Genomic DNA, 18462 nt, shown 5'->3' with positions numbered 1-18462 from the left:
GATAAATTTTAAATCATCCAGATACTTATAAAAATCATGTGAAAGTTCCTGCTATGGTCTAAAAATGTCCAAATTCGACCCACACTATTGTTTATAGTGCTATTTCATTCGTTTTAGATTAAATCTTTAACCATAGAGAGGTTTTGTGATTTTTATCATAATCCAAATCCTAGCTGTTCATATATTACATCTAGCTGCTGTGCCCCTATCATATCTTGGAGAATATAAACAGAAACTATCCAAAAACCGAAATTCTAAAATAAAAAAGCCTAAAACCCTAAGGGAACCTTTATTATCTAACATTATAAATAACTCATTTAATTGAGAAGAAAGTAAGAAGCTGCAATGTTTTACCCCTCCACCCTCATACCATTATCTAACTGAAAGATAATTGTTTAATAGCTCAAGCAATTCACTGCGCACCCAGGGGTAAAGTGTGCTAAAGCTCCTTTTCAATCATTGTGATCCATCATAATCCCATTACCAACTCAGATATTTTCGTTGTGATATTTGATTATTATATCAAATTATACCTGTAAAAATTAAACCATTTATGTACAGACATTCCAATGATATAATCTTTTACATCCACTAGACCAACCCCTCTTTTTGGGGAAAGTGGTTTAGTTTTTTCTTTATTTAAATATTGGAAAGGACTTCATTTTCTGCAAAACCACAATCATTATTTGCTTTATGGTTAAGGGTTAGGTTTCAAATAATGGAAGGATGTTGGTTTTTATTAGGGTTGGGCCGGATACTTTTTTGGCCGGATACCGGATACCGGATATCCGGCTGATTTCAAATGCCGGATATCCGGTAACCGGCCGGATATCCGGCCAAATTACCAGATATTAAAGTAGTAAAAAAAAATTTCTTCAGAAATCTTATATAAATTTACATAAAGTTAAACTTATTCAGAAAAAATGTTCTTCTAGCTTCAATAATAAGAAAATTATAGCCATTTACCGGATATCCGGCCGGATAACCGGCCAAATTACCAGATATTAAAGTAGTAAAAAAAAATTTCTTCAGAAATCTTATATAAATTTACATAAAGTTAAACTTATTCAGAAAAAATGTTCTTCTAGCTTCAATAATAAGAAAATTATAGCCATTTAAGATTTTAAAAAGCAGAGATTTTTGGTGTAAAGTATAAAAAATTATAGAGCCGGATATCCGGCCGGATTATTTCAATATCCGGTATCCGGCCGGATATTGAAAATGGCCGGATATCCGGCCCAACCCTAGTTTTTATGATGAAAAGTTTGAAAATAAAATTACTATATTTCCTCCAATTATCAACTTTGATTATGTTATACTAGAGACCTCTTTTAAACAAAATTGTTCTAGGTACCATGGTAGAACTATGAATGAAAAAATAGTATAAAACTTAAAGGTCACCTTTACCAACAAACAAAAGTTTTTCCTTTTTTTTCTGGGATGAACACTAAGAAAAGTCAATTTTAACCCATTAGTGCCGAGCGCCACTTTTATGGGCCGATCGAGCTGTAAGTTTCAGGGAAGCTTTATAATGGTCAAAACGGAATTCGTATTTTTTTGTTTTGCTCTAGTGGCGTGCACAGGAAAGTTGCAAAAAAACCCGGTTCGGCTTGGCCATAAATACCAACCAGGCATTAACACCCGTTTTTGGTGCTTTCCCCCAGTTTTAAAACCCGGTTGACCTGTATAAACCCGGTTATTTTGACCAAAAATCGAAAAATGTAATTTTTGAACGCCAAAAGTGAGATGAACACTTTTTAGAACTTTGATACGATCCGTAATTGAAAACTACACAACCTCATGTAATCTAAAGAGCTACAAGTATAATACGAAGCGATTTATTTCAAATTTAGTGTTTCGGCTATAGGTGCCGCCGTTTTCGGGTAAAAAAACCCGTTGCTCGAAGTTTTAAAAGACACACACTACAAAAAAAGAACATATAAAATTTGGGTGTTACATATCAGAAAACGATCATGAAACTATTGGGTGACACCTATAGAGATTACTAGGGTTATTATGGTGGCTCAAACCCTTACTAATGACGTTAATTGTTATTTTTATTGGTTGAAAAGTTAAAACCGGGTAATAAAAACCGAAACCGAGCCGGGTTTTAAAATTTTCGGGTATGTATGGCCAAGCCGAACTGGGTCATAATAGGGCGTAAAAAAACGATAAAAAAATCATATAAAAAATAATAATTTGAATAAAACGAATTCACATATAGATGTACTTGTCAATAAACATTAGATTTCACGAAAAAAATCAGCGACTTTACTATAAAAACAAAAAAAGTTAGAAGGGGTATTTTGAATTTCATGATTTTCAAATTTTGTTGAGCTATACCATAAAACGGAAGTAAGCTAAACTGCCTGCTCCAGGGGGAAATGAAAGCCAGGGTAGTAGAGGAGGGATTCATACTGAGAATGATGCAATTATGGAGCCGGAAACCGTTTTTTTTTCCATTTTTCGGAACCGGGTTTTAATGTCCGGTTCAGCACTAATGGGTTAATTAAAATCAATAAAAATTTTGGAATTATAGTGCAGAAGTTACCTTTTATAATACAAATAAGGATTTTAATTGCCATTTATCTTAAAAGTGTATTTTCTCAATATGAAACGCCTAAAAACATTGGGTTTTTAAAACTAATAATTTTTGTAATAAGTTGTACTAAAACAGTAGCTTTAGGTCTTATTAGAATACAAATAACGAAAAACTGCGACAAATCTACGTTTAAAGACTTCAAACAGGAAAAAGTATTTAAATAAAGTTCATGTCTCAACAGACATTGTCACCAATAAAGAAAGAAATATTTAAATAAAAAAAAATAATGTAGGTTAAACGTGTTCTACAATTAGTCTCATATTCAATAACTTTCAAAAAATTATACTAAATACAAAAAAAAATATTACATCAAAATAACTATATTGTTTATACATGAACCAGGAATAAAGGCCAAGGTAAATCTTTAATTTTTTCACTTTAATAATTTTGCAGTATGAATTAGCTTTCCTCAAAGATTGTAATTTTACAGAAATATATTTTAATCCTTTTTTCTTCATACATTTATCCCTAGTGATTTATATTTTATATCATTGTTTTTAAAATTTAGCAGATGAAAGCTGGTATAAGACATTCTTAATTGGGAAAGATAAGATGAAAGAAAAGTGTGATTTAATATCAATTTAATATAATAAAATATTTTTTTTAATTATGAATTATTGTTTAACTGTCTTTAATAAAGTTTCTGCAATATCATTCCAAGGAATAAAAAATATTGACTGCACCTAATGAATACTATTATTAATTTCCTGGATGTTTTATAGCTATTCTATCTTAAATTTAGGTTTTGGAATACTTTTTGGACATTTTATGGCTTTCTCAAAGATGTATTGACACCGCTTCTACTTGTAGAATATACCAACAGCTAGGATTTGGATCAATATAAAAATCACAAAACCTCTCTCTATAATTTAACATCTTCTTATCTTCAGGAGTAAAGAAAAATGTGTTTTTAGTCTCTGGAAGTCTAGATATCTAATTATCTATGTAGATAGTTATGGAAACCCAAAACAAATCGTATTTCTTCACGATTTGAAATTTTTTTTTTGTAATCAATCTTTTATTAATCCTATACATAGCATACACCAAAATGATAGTTTAGAGGTACTAAAAATAAATCCATACAGATAGATACAGATTTTGACTGAATGAATAACTCTCAACAATGCCAACATAGAATGTAAACTGAAAATAATACATTGGAATTACAGTGGTATAAAAACCAAGAGACCAAAACCTGTCTCATTCACCAATGAACATCAAATTAAAATATTGGTTTTACGATCAGCTCCTACTTACAATCTTTACTTTATTTTGATTTATAAAAATAGGGGGTGGAATTATAATCTTTGTTTATGAAACAATCTTGCTTTAAATCTCAACATATAAATAGGGAATGTATACATATCATGAGTATGATATTAGCTTTGCTCTAGGATGTAAGCTGAAAAATTTTAGATATTAGTTTTATAAATCTTCATATATGTATATATCTAAATTTTGAATGGCATCGGGGCTGCCAGGATTAATTAATCAAACTTTTGACCCTAAACCTTAATTACTTAAGTAATAACATTCTTGACTTTTTCTACAACTAAGGATAGAAAAGTTAAATCCTTATGTTATTTACAAAAAGACATTTGGAATTTTATATTAATGTAAAATGAAGTAATTAATAATAATACAGAATTATTAATTTTGATCTCTAATGGGGGTGGGACTCAAATTTTCACAATTGGATAACGCCAAAAACACTTGTTATTTTATATAAATTGCAAGCCTAATATTTCTAATTTAGCAGATTTCTACTCATTTGTATATTCTACAAGTGATAGGTAAGTCATACTTTTAACAAGCCTGGTCTTTATTAGCACTGTATTTAATCATGATTAGTAGATTTGTTTCTAGATGAGGTTGGCTCCGACTTTTTGTTTGTTTAAAAAAGAAAGAAAAAAATTAGATGGAAAATGACTATCCCCCCAAAAAGTAGAATATTTTATATAAAAGGTTTTCTGATGACAGGTATTTTTAAGGACAAAGAGGTCTAAAAGGTTAAGAACTTTAAAGTTAGTGAAACTTTACCTATAGTGTGTAAAACAGTAAGACAAATTTTAAAAATTCAGCTTGTAAAAAAGTTATTCAAGATTTACTTTTTGGTTATAGTGATTTTATTTACATAATTTTAAAAATATCAAGAAAAGATGTTGTGTTATGCAAGGTTTTCAAATGTTTTTCTTTTTCTATGATAAATTATTAGAATTTCTTTTCTTTTTTTTACACATTATGATCATTAGGAATTTTGTTCAGCTATCTTTTAATTGCATTAACTGAGATCTTAAGTCATTTTAAAGCTATATATTGATTGTACTGAAGAGATAAAATCAACCTTATTCAACATTCACTCAAAGCCCCAAAAATAATGGACTTAAAAGTGTATTAAACTGTATATAAGACATTTGCGAATATATTGATACCATTAATTTGCCTCTTAAATCAAAAAAAGTAAGTTTTTTTAATATTTTTCTCTTGCTACAAATCAAATTTCAAATTTGAGTCACCAAAAATCCTAAACTAATTTTTGCTCTAGAAGAATCAATTTTTGGAGTTAGAAAGTGCTTAATACCTCATTTTAATTGCCTGGCATTGCTTTATAATATATAGAAAATAACTTGGTTGTTTATAGAACAGCTGACTAAAAAATCAAGGTTTTTCTGATAAACCCACTATAGTTGTTGCTCCATAAATGATATTTTTTTCCCAATTTTTTTGGCTGTAAAGAAGCTTTATATATTAATATAACATCCACCTAAATTTGACTTTTGGTATTTCATTTATAACATCACCAGAGGGAATTGAATTTTGGAAAAAAATATCAATTTATATTTTACACTGCTATGCATTGTTCTTGTTCTTGTTTCTAAAAAATATTTATATTATTAAAAAGAGAATTATTTAACGCTTCTATAGGTATGTTTATCATTTTTCTAGGCTAAATATAACTATAATTACACCATTTTAAAGTTAGACATCATAACATATTAACACAATTATTGAATCAGTCTGTATTATTAAGCTGGCAACCCTTAAAACAGCTGCATTTCATTATCCTATTATATAAAGTAGTAAGCTTTCTTGTCTTCAGCTTAAGATTTCGACAATTACAGTACCTATTGAGTTCTCTGTTTTATGGAAGCTTCTTATAGGTCCCTGGATAGTTTTGGAATTTTGAAAAAAATATCAATTTATATTTTACACTGCTATGCATTGTTCTCGTTCTTGTTTCTAAAAAATATTTTATAATTAAAAAGAGAATTATTTAATGCTTCTATAGGTATGTTTATCATTTTTCTAGTCTAAATATAACTATAATTTCAGTATTTTTTAAACATCATTATATTCAAGTTATTGTAATTTTAAATAAAATATCAATATCAAGAACTATTGGAACAATTTTTACCTTGCAAAACAAGGTGTTATAAAGTGTAGGATCCCTCACAATACCTATCTGTCTGTCTATAATGCATTACACATGTAATGCTAATAAAGAGGATGCTATAAGAGTGTTATTATAATGTGAACTTCTCATAATTGAATGGGCTTCCTGAAACCAGAGACCATGAAGTTGGCCTAGTCACTACAAGGGGGAGTGCAGGAATATCCAGGGGGAGGTGCTTGTAAAAGGGTGATTTTTTTAGGGATGGGAGTAATCACCCCCTATAATATATTATGGGGGGTATAAACCCAGCCTTTTAAATTTTTTTTAATAGAAGTAAAAAATCCTGAAAACTTAAAAATCTAGGAATCAAACTAGCACCCCAACCAATAATCAGTTCCATGCCAAATGTAGGAGTGGAAAAACATTGGAGGGACAAATGCATGAGTCCCAAACGTCAGAGTGGAACAAACGCAGGAGTGGGACAAACATTGGAGTGAACAAATGCAGGAGTCCCAAACATCGGAGTGGACAAATGTAGGAATGGAACAAACGTCAGAGTGGACAAACATTTAGGTGGACAAACGTCGGAGTAAAAAACATTGGAGTGAACATTGCTTAAATAAAACCTAGGAGTGACTGCTATTTTAATAATATTACAATTTTGAAATTTTTATACCTCTGTCTTCAAAATAATGACTATGGCTGCAGCGCTCGGCTGGGTTTATACCCCCCATAATATATTATAGGGGGTGATTACCCCCATCCCTAAAAAAATTACCCTTTTGCAAGCACCTCCCCCTGGATATTCCTGCACTCCCCCTTGTAGTGACTAGGCCAACTTCATGGTCTCTGGTTTCAGGAAGCCCATTCAATTATGAGAAGTTCACATTATAATAGCACTCTTATAGCATCCTCTTTATTAGCATTACATGTGTAATGCATTATAGACAGACAGATAGGTATTGTGAGGGATCTTACACTTTATAACACCTTGTTTTGCAAGGTAAAAATTGTTCCAATAGTTCTTGATATTGATATTTTATTTAAAATTACAATAACTTGAATATAATGATGTTTAAAAAATACTGAAATTATAGTTATATTTAGACTAGAAAAATGATAAACATACCTATAGAAGCATTAACCCTTACAGCTCGGGCCCCAATTCCCACCTTAATAGATTGGGGGGGGGGCTCCAAGAGCCCCCCCCTTTATCTCGGCTCCTGTTACAGATAAAGACGTAAAATTTTTATCTGGTGGTTCATGTGTATTTTTAGAGAAAATTACTTTTTCTAGTCATAGCAGCCAGGGCGCTCCTTAGCCGCTTTTTAATGGCCAGCCGCTAAATTTTAAAACAGCTGTAGAGCAGCCAATTTTGCAGCTAGGATGACCAAATTTTAGGATGAACTTTTATTTTTCATATCAAAAAAATTATTTTTTCTGATCATCGCCAAAAAACGGCAAATAACGGAAACCGCCAATTTCCGCGGTTAGGGCGGTAAAACGGCGGTTGGCGGCGCTGATTAATATTTTTATCTGTTTGATGTTGCTCAAGAATTTACCAAAAAAAATTATAGGACTCTAGCTGTAATAGAAGCCACGATATTCATGATATATGTCTGTAGTAAAAGCTGGACAAAAAGCGGTCATAAAGTCGGTCAGGGAGTGGTCAAACGGTCATAACACATTTTTTCTCAGAAGGTCATTGATATCTAAGTATTCACCAAAAAAATTTTAGGTTTCTCCTTATACACAAAAGTCATAATGTAGAAATTAAGATTTTTTTAGAATTTGTTTCTAATTTTGGTTCTACCCAACCGACTTTGACTGGACACCACGACCGACACAGACCAGATATCCTAATAAAATCAACTCTTGCTGACGTATAATTACTAAACTTAAAAAGTCATAAAGTCACAGCACTCCATCTTACCTACAACAAAAATGAGATCGAAAAAACTAGAGGGGGGGGCTCTTGGAGCCCCCCCCCCCCGATCTGTAAGGGTTAAATAATTCTCTTTTTAATTACAAAATATTTTTTAGAAACAAGAACGAGAACAATGCATAGCAGTGTAAAATATAAATTGATATTTTTTTCAAAATTCCAAAACTATCCAGGGACCTATAAGAAGCTTCCATAAAACAGAGACCTTAATAGGTACTGTAATTTTAGAAATCCTAAGCTGAAGACAAGAAAGCTTACTACTTTATATAATAGGATAATGAAATGCAGCTGTTTTAAGGGTTGCCAGCTTAATAATACAGACTGATTCAATAATTGTGTTAATATGTTATGATGTCTAAATTTAAAATGGTGTAATTATAGTTATATTTAGCCTAGAAAAATGATAAACATACCTATAGAAGCGTTAAATAATTCTCTTTTTAATAATATAAATATTTTTTAGAAACAAGAACAAGAACAATGCATAGCAGTGTAAAATATAAATTGATATTTTTTTCCAAAATTCAATTCCCTCTGGTGATGTTATAAATAAAATACCAAAAGTCAAATTTAGGTGGATGTTATATGAATATATAAAGCTTCTTTACAGCCAAAAAAATTGGGAAAAAAAATATCATTTATGGAGCAACAACTATAGTGGGTTTATCACAAAACCTTGATTTTTTAGTCAGCTGTTCTATAAACAACCAAGTTATTTCCTATATATTATAAAGCAATGCCAGGCAATTAAAATGAGGTATTAAGCACTTTCTAACTCCAAAAATTGATTCTTCTAGAGCAAAAATTAGTTTAGGATTTTTGGTGACTCAAATTTGAAATTTGATTTGTAGCAAGAGAAAAATATTAAAAAAACTTACTTTTTTTGATTTAAGAGGCAAATTAATGGTATCAATATATTCGCAAATGTCTTATATACAGTTTAATACACTTTTAAGTCCATTATTTTTGGGGCTTTGAGTGAATGTCGAATAAGGTTGATTTTATCTCTGAAAGAAATGAAAAAACTATACAAACATTTTGAAAATAATTACTTATGACATTATTTAATCTTCGAATATATAGAAAATGCGGATTTTGATCCTTTTACTTGCTATATTGGCGCCAACATTATCACAAGGTAAATTTATTAATAAACATTATATGGTGGTGTACATATATTTGCACAAAGGTTTTACATTCAAATTTAAGTATTTCTAAACAAAATTTCTTGAGCATAATAACATAAGCTTTAAATAAATCTAAATTAATAAATAAAAAATTTTAGGTGAAGTAGTTTCCCCAGAACTTTTTTTTTTTTTTTTTGGGGTGGGGAGAAATTTTAAAATTTAGGGGGGTAGAAAATAGCTTAAAACCATCACAGGACCAATAGGTATATACCCTGAAGAGTAGAATCCGATTGGTTCAGTGGTTACTGAGATCTTAAGCTTCAGACAGACAGACGCAAGGACAGAAATCAAGCTACTTTGTATTATAAATATTATTTTTGCAGAAGTTAACTGCCCTACAGGGTGGACTGGAAATCAGATAACAGGTAGACATTTTAAAATCAAATCATGAGCAGCAAAAATTATACATAATTTATTTCTTTTCTTATATCAATATTACCAGCGGCTTCGCCCCTAGCCTCTAGGGGCTTTTTTCTGAAGGTACAGGGGAGAATTTAAAAAAAAAATTACATTTTTTTTGATATTTTCTGTATTTTATAACATTTTATAACTCTTTATAACATTTTATATTTATTATATTATTTAAACCTTTGAATTATTTTCTATTTTTTTATTATTTTTTAAAATTTCTTTGCCATTAGCCTTTTTGGGGCTTCGCCCCTACAGGAGAAGGAAGTTTTAACAATCTTTTTGAATTTGATAAAACAAAGTTTTAAAAAAGAAAAGAAATTTAAAAAGAAGAAAAATAATTGAAAATATAAAAGAATAGAAAAAACTATAAAAAAAATAAAAAAATTTATAAAAAATATATAAAAACATAAAAATAACGTTAAAATTAGAAAAAAATAAGAACAATTTTTTTGGGGGGGAAAATTTTCATTTTTAGGGGGTTTGGGTTGCCCCACCCCCCAAGAAAATAGCTAAAAACCACCACAGGACCAATAGGTATATACCCTGAAGAGTAGAATCCAATCAGGTCCGTAGTTACCGAGATCTTAAGCTTCAGACGGACGGACAGACATCATTCTACTTTGTATTATAGATTACAAAGTTTTTTAGCTTTATTAAAACAGACAGACAAACATCATTTTACTTTGTATTATAGATTACAAAGTTATTTAGCTTTATTAAACAGTCACCTCAACTTTTCTCTGATGCCAATAATCTAATATTATCTTTATTGTAAAAACTAAAACAACAAAATAAAGATTCAATCCTACCCACTGCAATTTAATTAAAAATGTAGGGGCATTTAATTTTTCTCTTCATTCTTGCAGTTTTCAGGGCAATATATACAGATTTAGCTGTCAATATAATCATATTGAATATTTGAATATAAATTAATTGATTTAATTAGAATCAAACTTATAATGGTTTTAATGGTATATTTAAGCTTTTTATAATCTAACAGGATCATGTTTTCTCTTGGTAAAAGAATCACTTGACTGGGAGACAGCTAGAAGGAAATGTGAAAGTATTGGTAATGGTGCAGTTCTTGCAACTATCCATACCAGTCAGGATAATAAGTTTGTTAAAGGTATAGTTACATATAAATTTAGGAAGTGTAAAGGAGATTAACTAAAGAAGTCATATTAAGAAAAATATTCAGGAATTATGGATAGATTTTGAATGGAAAATAATAAAAAATATATAGTTTTGTTTAATTAATATTTTACTTGTCATATATAGTTCAAACCAATTTCTAACTATTTTATTTTATAACATTTGAAAATCATATCAAAAATTATAGGCCTCTCAGTCACGTTAGCTATAAATTAAGAAAAAGGAAAAAGCAAAATTGATTAGTTTGTTGAAAATTGTTTTTCAGGAAAAATTTTTTTTATAAAAAAAATATTTAAAACATTAAGAAATTAATTGTGTTTATTTGCAGAAAAAAAGATATAAAAATCAATTAATTTTATTGCAGACATACTTGCCAAAGAATCCTCTATACCTTTTGCAGCGTGGATGGGGGGGACAGATTTTTATAATGCAGGCAAATGGATGTGGACAGATGGAACTGCAGGTAGATTATATTACAAAGAAAAATCTAGATAAGATAATCTTAAAATTTGTACACCTAATTGTATTTTTTGGCAAGTAAAATAAATATTTGAAATTTAATTAAATTTATCAAACTACAATAGTAAATTAAATACAATTCATATTATATTTAAAAGTATGATTTAGTTTTAATTCAAAAAATCAATTAAGAATATTTACTTTTTGTTTATAATCAATAAATCACATATTTTTGGTTTGTAACTTTTTAAAATGTACACTTGATATAGAATCATTTACATGTATTTAGTTTCTTGCTTTACTGATTGGGATAAGGGACAACCCTCTGGTATATATGATAACAAAACCGAAGACTGTCTTGCAGTAAGATTTAAGATTATTTCATAATTATTGATATTTTGTTTTCTGTAAACCAATATTACAAATTATTTTCAAATAAAGTGGTGGAAGGGTTTTTCTTGGAATTGGAATGATGTGAAATGTACAGCAAAACTTTCATCAGTATGTATGATACCAGGTATAAAAGATATTGTCAGAAATTTTAATCTTACTTGGTCAATTAATAAATAAAAATAAAATACTTTCTTTTGCTGTAATTTATATTCTTGTTTTGTATAAAATAAACCACAAATTTGGCATGATCATCTCATATAGAAAGTAAAACCTGATTTTTTTTCAGTCAATAAAATAAACCACAAATTTGGCATAATCATCCAACTTAAAAAGTAAAATCTGATAATTTTTCAGTCAATAAATGTGGAAATGGATGGACAGAAGATCCTGTGTCAAGTAAATAAGAGTTGTTAAATCTTTTATTCTGCTATAAGAAATTAAACTTAAGAATACAATAAACTTAATTTTAGGAACATGTTACAAAATACTTGATGATAAAAATGACTGGGAAACAGCTAAAAAGAGTTGTGCTTCATTGAATGCAGAACTTGCTTCTATAAGAACATATCAAGAATACATGTTTGTTAGAGGTAATACTCTAAATGTTGGGATCAGGTGCAGTTCACTGTAAAATGTTCCTGGAATCAAAAATCTATAAACTTTCAATTCTCATAACAGTGTAATTGCTTACTTTATTCATTAAGTTTGTACATTTTTTTATTAATAAAAGAAAATAATATACATCATTTTAAATCTTTCAGACTTTTTGAACCCATCTGATGAGCAGAACTTTTGGTTAGATGGTAATGTTGCAAAAGATGGTTCATGGGTTGGAGTTCCAATGGCTCCCCAATATCTTTAGGTACTTAATAGTTGCATGATACTTCTTAAAAATCTTGGAACATATTGATTTCATTTAATTTTAATCTAGCAACTTATTCCAAATGGAGCAATGGACAGCCAACTTTTTCCAGAAATGAAAACTGTCTTAAGGTGATTATTGCTGTAACAATTTTCTTAAAATTATCTCTAATATTAAAATTTTTCTATATTATTTTGCTTTTAATAAAGAATTCAAAAAAAGGTATAGAAATAATTTATCAAGAAAATCTCTTTAACCTCTCAAGGTTTACATTTTGAGATAATCTGATTTCTTTTATATGATTTAGTTGAGAAGATCAAATATGGATTGGTTTTCAGCAAACTGTGGAAGCAAATTATCAGCTGTTTGTAAAAGATATCCTACACATAGCCCAACTTCTAGAGGTATGAAATTAGATTATGTTCACAACTAAATGATAAAAGTTTCTCTTCTTAAATTGAATACACTTTATTTAGGTAAAAATGTTTAAAATTCAATGTATCATGTGTTTAAAGTAATATCAGTTTTAAAAAGTGAATTTGTTTTATAACTAAGTTTAGCCCCTTCATAATTTCTAGATTGAAGATCTGATTGTTAAGCCTAAGTTTTTAAGGATCTTTCAGCATTGTCGATTTTATGTTACTACATTTTATTTGTATAATTATGTGCGATAATTAATTAAGAATTAAGATTTTATGTTGATTAGATAGATACATCAAATGAATTAGCTAAATATACATTTATGATTTTAGTAACTTGTAAAGAAGGTTTGACAATAAATCCAGAATCAGGTACACTTTTTGCAACTCTAAAATGATAATAAATAAAGTTTTATGGTTATTTGGAATTATCCTTGACTTAAACAGTGTTTGGCTGTTTGCTCTTGTTGACTTTATATAGTATAGTTTTAAACCAAGATACAAAAGCATATTTTCAAACTTATAATCAATTAATATTTAGGATCTTGTTACACATTAGTGAAAAATTACACAGATTGGTATACAGCAAAAAAGAATTGTTTGGATATTGGTGGAAAACTTGCTACAATCCGCACAAGCCAGGAAAGTGAGTTTATCAAAGGTGTGTAAAATTTGCATTTCTTTTCTTGTTCACTAATGTAATATAAATTGTAGGTTATTTCATCCAAAACAATAGAGGTGTAGTTTGATTACAACTATATCTATTTAGTATAGTATTCAAAGGAAGTTTTTTTTAAAAGTTAAAAGAAATTATTAAAATGAATTTCTACAACTTGAATTGCCCTTCCTAACAATCTCTATTTAAAATTCTCAGCAACAAGACAAAAAATGAATAATTTTTGGAAATATTTCAGATTTTTTGATTACTGAAATGACAACCTTTCCAAATGGAGCCTGGTTGGGTGCCTCAGATGAAGCTACAGAAGGATCCTTTGTGTGGACAGATGGATCCCCAGGTATTAACTAACCTATGAATATGTGAATTCCTTAAATCAGATATCTATAATTGAACACTAAACTACCTCAATTCAATTAATTTTTAATTCAACTTTTGGTGTATATTTTTATTTCATATGATTTAATTTAGAAAAAAATATTTACTTATAATTTTAGAGCAAAATTTTTTTTTCAAGTTTAACAACCAATCATTAAAATATTTCAGTTACTTTTACTGATTGGAGAAAAAATCATCCAGCTACATCTCCAAGTTATAGGCAAAAGTTCAACTGTGTTGCGGTAATTATGAACACATTATTTGATTTCAATTTAATATTTAGTTTTTTTGTTTCATTTTTTATATATATGATTATATATTGAAAGCTTTTCTAGAAATCCTGATATTCAACATCTATTAATCATCTATCATCTAAACTAATTGTCAATAAAATAAAATAATTAAGTTTAAACTTTCAGGCAAATAGATATGGTAATTATACGTGGATAGATACGAAATGCAGTGTTAGTGCTTATCGTTCTCTGTGCCAAATAGAAGGTAATTTCTGATTTTGTACACACTTGTTCTATCACTTGTTTTGCTTTATACAAGGATCTACTTAACTATCAAGCAATCTTACTGTATAACACTTTACTAGAATTTAATGTAATGAAAGTGTAAGTGTGCAGAACCTAATAAATATTTTAACAGCTGGCTGATATATTTGTGGGCAGTATACACATACAATGGGGGACAATGGGACACACAATGTGGGGGCCCAGCTCCAAAGGGGGACATAAAATATTTTACTTCTGCCATAAGATTTAATAAGCCAATATAAAAAATGAGATATTTTCAAAAAATATCTGTAAATCTATATTATTTTCTTTTTCATTTTAGCATGAGTGGATTGTAATTACCCTGACTGAAATAACAAGACTTTTGGATTACTTTTCTTTTTTCAGTATTATTTATACTTTTTTTAAAGATTAATAAAATTAACCTATAATTCATTTAATTGTATTTTTAAAATAAAAGCTTTAATGCGTGGTTTGGTCTGTTTGTCAATAATGGTTAGATGCACAGGGACTAAGAAGCAAAAATAGTAGACCTATTATTAAACCTTTATTTAAACTTATGTCTTTTTTTACTTTAAAATTGATATATCAGGCATATATTTCCTTAAATTAATAACAAAAAAATAATAGGTTTTATCTATCATTTTCCAAGTAACTTCAGTTGGCTCATAATTAATTACAAAGGAAACAAATATAGGCAATATTTCATTTTAAACAGAATAATAAAGTAAGAGTATATACAAACTTAAAAGTGGGTAATTTGTGGGTATTAAAAACAATATTTTTTACCAGTGCAATAATAACTTTAATTTGGAAAAAAAAATTTGTTAACAAGAAGTGGTCATTATTTGACTAACACAATAAAAAGGATACTTTTATATAAAATGTACCCTCTGAAAACAACCTCTTTGATAAAGACAATGAGGTATTTTTTTTCTCAACAATACATTTAGAAAGTTCTATCCAGGTAATAAGTTTAAACAAATGCTTCCCAGTTCCAAGGTTTAATAATCAGATGAAAAATGTTTTCTGGCTTCACTACGGACGCCACCCTTAGGACATATTTTGACAATTGTCTCATAAGGGCAATGCTGCTTTCCATCAGTCTTTTTCTCTTCTTTTACTGTCCAAAAATACCCAAAACAAACAACTAACTTTTTGATCTCACTATCTGTTTCTGAAAGTCCTAACTATGCATGGTAATGGGTTGTGCCTGCTTTGTGCCATGACATTTATTAAGCCTTCTCTAACTGTAAGTTTTAAACCAAACACCTTGCTGGTAATGAACAGATGCGCTACATGTTAAGGCATTTTTACTGGTTACCCTTATTTAGTTAAAATTAAACCTAAACTTTTTAATGATTTTGACTAAGAAAGAGAGTGTTTTTATTGTAAAAATGTAATAAGTTACAGGCAACCTAAGTTTATGCCAAAAATAATTATTGGACAATTGGAAACTTCAAATTATCAAGTACCTAAAATTTCATTTTATAATATCTATTGAAGGCTTCAAATTTGGGGTTTGGGTCTATTTCGGTGTATTTCTTGCAGGTTTTAGATAAGATTTATTTTTTTAGAAAATAAAGATTACATTTATCTGCATATTATCTTTTTTATTTTGGTCTAAAATATCAACGACTTGGCTGGTATGTAGTAAAAAGATTAGGTTCGCTCATTGTGCATTCTTCTATCATGTTATACATATAAGGTTGAACCTAGTAATAGTGTCTAACTTTTTATCTTTGTGACGTAATAAAAATCCATCTCTTTTTTAGGGGTTTCCTTTCCCACCTCCCCTCTCAACCTTCCATTTTTGTTACGTCACAGAGATGAAAAGTTAGACACTATTACTAGGTTCTATAAGGATGAAATATTAGCAATAGGTTAAAATATAAAAATAACATTCTTATGAAATAAGTAGAAAAAAGTTAATTGCAACATTGGGGTCATTGGACAAAATCTTAGCCATGCCAGCCCTAAATATCCACTGTATTGCTCCTGAAGTCTTCTACTATAACTATATCAGAACATACTTGAACATACTGTGCATTGATAAGGTAACACCAAACAGACAACCAACTCATTGATTGAAAATACTTTGTCTTGAAGACCTAATTGTGCATTTTAATGGCACTCTCCTTACCCTAACCATCAATGTTGTGCATCTGTCAAAGAAGCAGTAGGAACCTTTTTAAACATCATTAGCTTCAATGCAGGGTTGAGCAAAGACTCTAGACCATCACCTTCCTGACACTATCAGATGTGCTAAGTAAGAATAAGCAAGATTTGGGAAGATTGGAATAAGGAAGAATAAGTAAGAATATGTCAGAATAATTAATTATTTTCCAAAATTAGGTAATATTGTACAAAAGCTAGCTGTAAAATTTGAGCTTATAAGATACAAACCAAGCTAAGCCAGTACAGTTATACCAATTGAATAATTAGTCATTAATGCTCCAATATTGTTATTATATATCTCTTTACAGCAGAAAATATCAGCAAGTGCTGCAAAATTTAGAAAGCACTTTTAAGAATTCAGAATGTTAAGTGAGAATAGATAAATTGTGTGAGATAAAAGAAAAATTGGTGAGATTAAGGAAAATTTTCAGAAACAAGAATAATTATGATAACAATTTATATTTTTTAAAATAAGGAAGAAATACATAGAATTTATAAATATTATTGAGATTTTGTTTGACTCAGAAAGAATGTGTAGGAATTATATAAACATTTGAAAGATTTACCAAAGTTCTGTGGTAATAACAAAGAATCTGTGAGAATAAGTAATATTTTGTTAGAAATAGGAAGAATTTGTTAAAATAAGCAAGAATATGATGTGGCAAGTAAGAAGGTGTAAAATTAAGCAAGAATTTTTGAGAAAAAGAAGATTTTGTGAGAGTATGCAAAATTAGGATAAATGTGAAGAATAACCTATATTTTGATGATAATTAGGAAGATTCTTTGAGAAAAGAAGGTGATTTGTGTGCACTATTTCACCTATGTGAGAAGGTAAACTATGTAATTTTTAAAAGCAATTTATGGGAGGTTAAAAGAAAAATAATCAATCAATTAAGGTATGATTTACAATTGTTTCAAGGAGAGAGTGATAGAGTAATATAAAAAAACAATAAATAAACAACCTCTTTGAAAAATGGTCAACTGTAAATTTGTAAAGCTTAATTAACCTATAGTCTTTTATTAACCAGGCTCTAGCAACAATGTTGGTAGCTCAGTGGTAATGCACTGAGGTACGGTGATGAGAGTTCGAATTCTAGTCCCCATGTGGCAACTCGAATTTCTCAGTTGAATACATTCACGCAACTTCTCTGGTTGTGTAAGAAGGGGATTATTGAGTAAGTTTGGATACTCAATAGTCACGTACATAATATCAGTACTACCCTTATCCCAAGCTCCTCTGCAGAGAGCGTCAATCATTACAGTGACTTAATTTGGGACACCTGCCATACTCGGCGAGGGTGAGGTAATAATGAGTAGCTCTCATGAGATAGCAGGTTAAGTCATAATGGGCATGAACGTGGAGCTTGATAGCCCTAGTGGCTATACAAAAGTGTCTCAGCCTACTCCATGAGTACTTGGGTCCAAACCCTAAGAAACTATGGCTAATCAATCAATCAAAAAACAATGTTGGTACATTTTACAAATAATGCTTCTGATGGAATCTTGAATTTTTTAAAAGTAAAAAGAACTCAAATTTTAATAATACAGGACCATTGCAACTAAAGAGATTTAGTAAAAACTACTTTTCAACTTATTAAATTCAAAACACCAAGAAAGCATTATAAAATCATACACTTAATTTGATTATTTTTTTTTTCTCTTTGTTTAAATTTATCAAAACGTCAACTTATCATCCTTAATTTCATTAATAACCAACTTTGCTTTTAGGTGAATTTTTTATTTTGAGATATGTAATGTCTTTTCCCTTCCTTCAGATATTCTTAGACTCCTAATTCCTTTACTTCTTTTTTGTAATTTTTGACAAATTAACTAAGCACAGATTAGTAGTAGCACAACACAATTTTGTAAAATAAATTAACAAAAAATA

At 29.3% G+C, this 18462-nt stretch overlaps 1 protein-coding gene across 3 annotated transcripts; it reads left to right on the top strand.

The window, feature by feature from the left end:
• Positions 1-4363: 4363 nt before the first annotated feature.
• LOC145334809 (perlucin-like protein) lies at positions 4364-14832 on the top strand. Of its 3 annotated transcripts, XM_080180416.1 has the most exons (12): positions 4364-4395; positions 9025-9079; positions 9452-9493; positions 10540-10665; positions 11056-11154; positions 11440-11513; positions 11592-11667; positions 11898-11939; positions 12014-12133; positions 12305-12405; positions 12475-12536; positions 12713-12787. In XM_080180416.1, exons 2-10 carry the CDS (start codon positions 9028-9030, stop codon positions 12403-12405), a joined length of 732 nt encoding a protein of 243 aa, XP_080036542.1. In that variant the 5' UTR covers positions 4364-4395; positions 9025-9027; the 3' UTR covers positions 12475-12536; positions 12713-12787. The 3 variants fall into 3 exon arrangements, with proteins under 3 accessions (XP_080036542.1, XP_080036544.1, XP_080036545.1); XM_080180418.1 differs by lacking the exon at positions 11898-11939; XM_080180419.1 differs by lacking the exons at positions 4364-4395; positions 9025-9079; positions 9452-9493; ... (3 more) ...; positions 11592-11667; positions 11898-11939 and adding exons at positions 13158-13196; positions 13366-13485; positions 13739-13840; ... (1 more) ...; positions 14298-14376; positions 14719-14832 and having other exon boundaries at positions 12713-12809.
• Positions 14833-18462: the final 3630 nt, after the last annotated feature.

Source organism: Acartia tonsa, chromosome 12, assembly GCF_053477335.1.
Source record: "Acartia tonsa isolate MP-2025a chromosome 12, ASM5347733v1, whole genome shotgun sequence".
In the NCBI taxonomy this organism is placed as follows: Eukaryota; Metazoa; Arthropoda; class Copepoda; order Calanoida; family Acartiidae; genus Acartia; species Acartia tonsa.
Note: the sequence above shows the minus strand (reverse complement) of the source record. Positions and strands in the feature narration are given on the sequence as shown.

Bases quoted from the DNA above. Each gene is read 5' to 3' on its own strand.
- LOC145334809 (XM_080180416.1), top strand. From the start codon at position 9,028: ATGCGGATTTTGATCCTTTTACTTGCTATATTGGCGCCAACATTATCA. The intron at 11,514-11,591 runs GTAAGATTTAAG...TTTCAAATAAAG, and splicing joins AAACCGAAGACTGTCTTGCA to TGGTGGAAGGGTTTTTCTTG. The intron at 11,940-12,013 runs GTAAATAAGAGT...ACTTAATTTTAG, and splicing joins GACAGAAGATCCTGTGTCAA to GAACATGTTACAAAATACTT.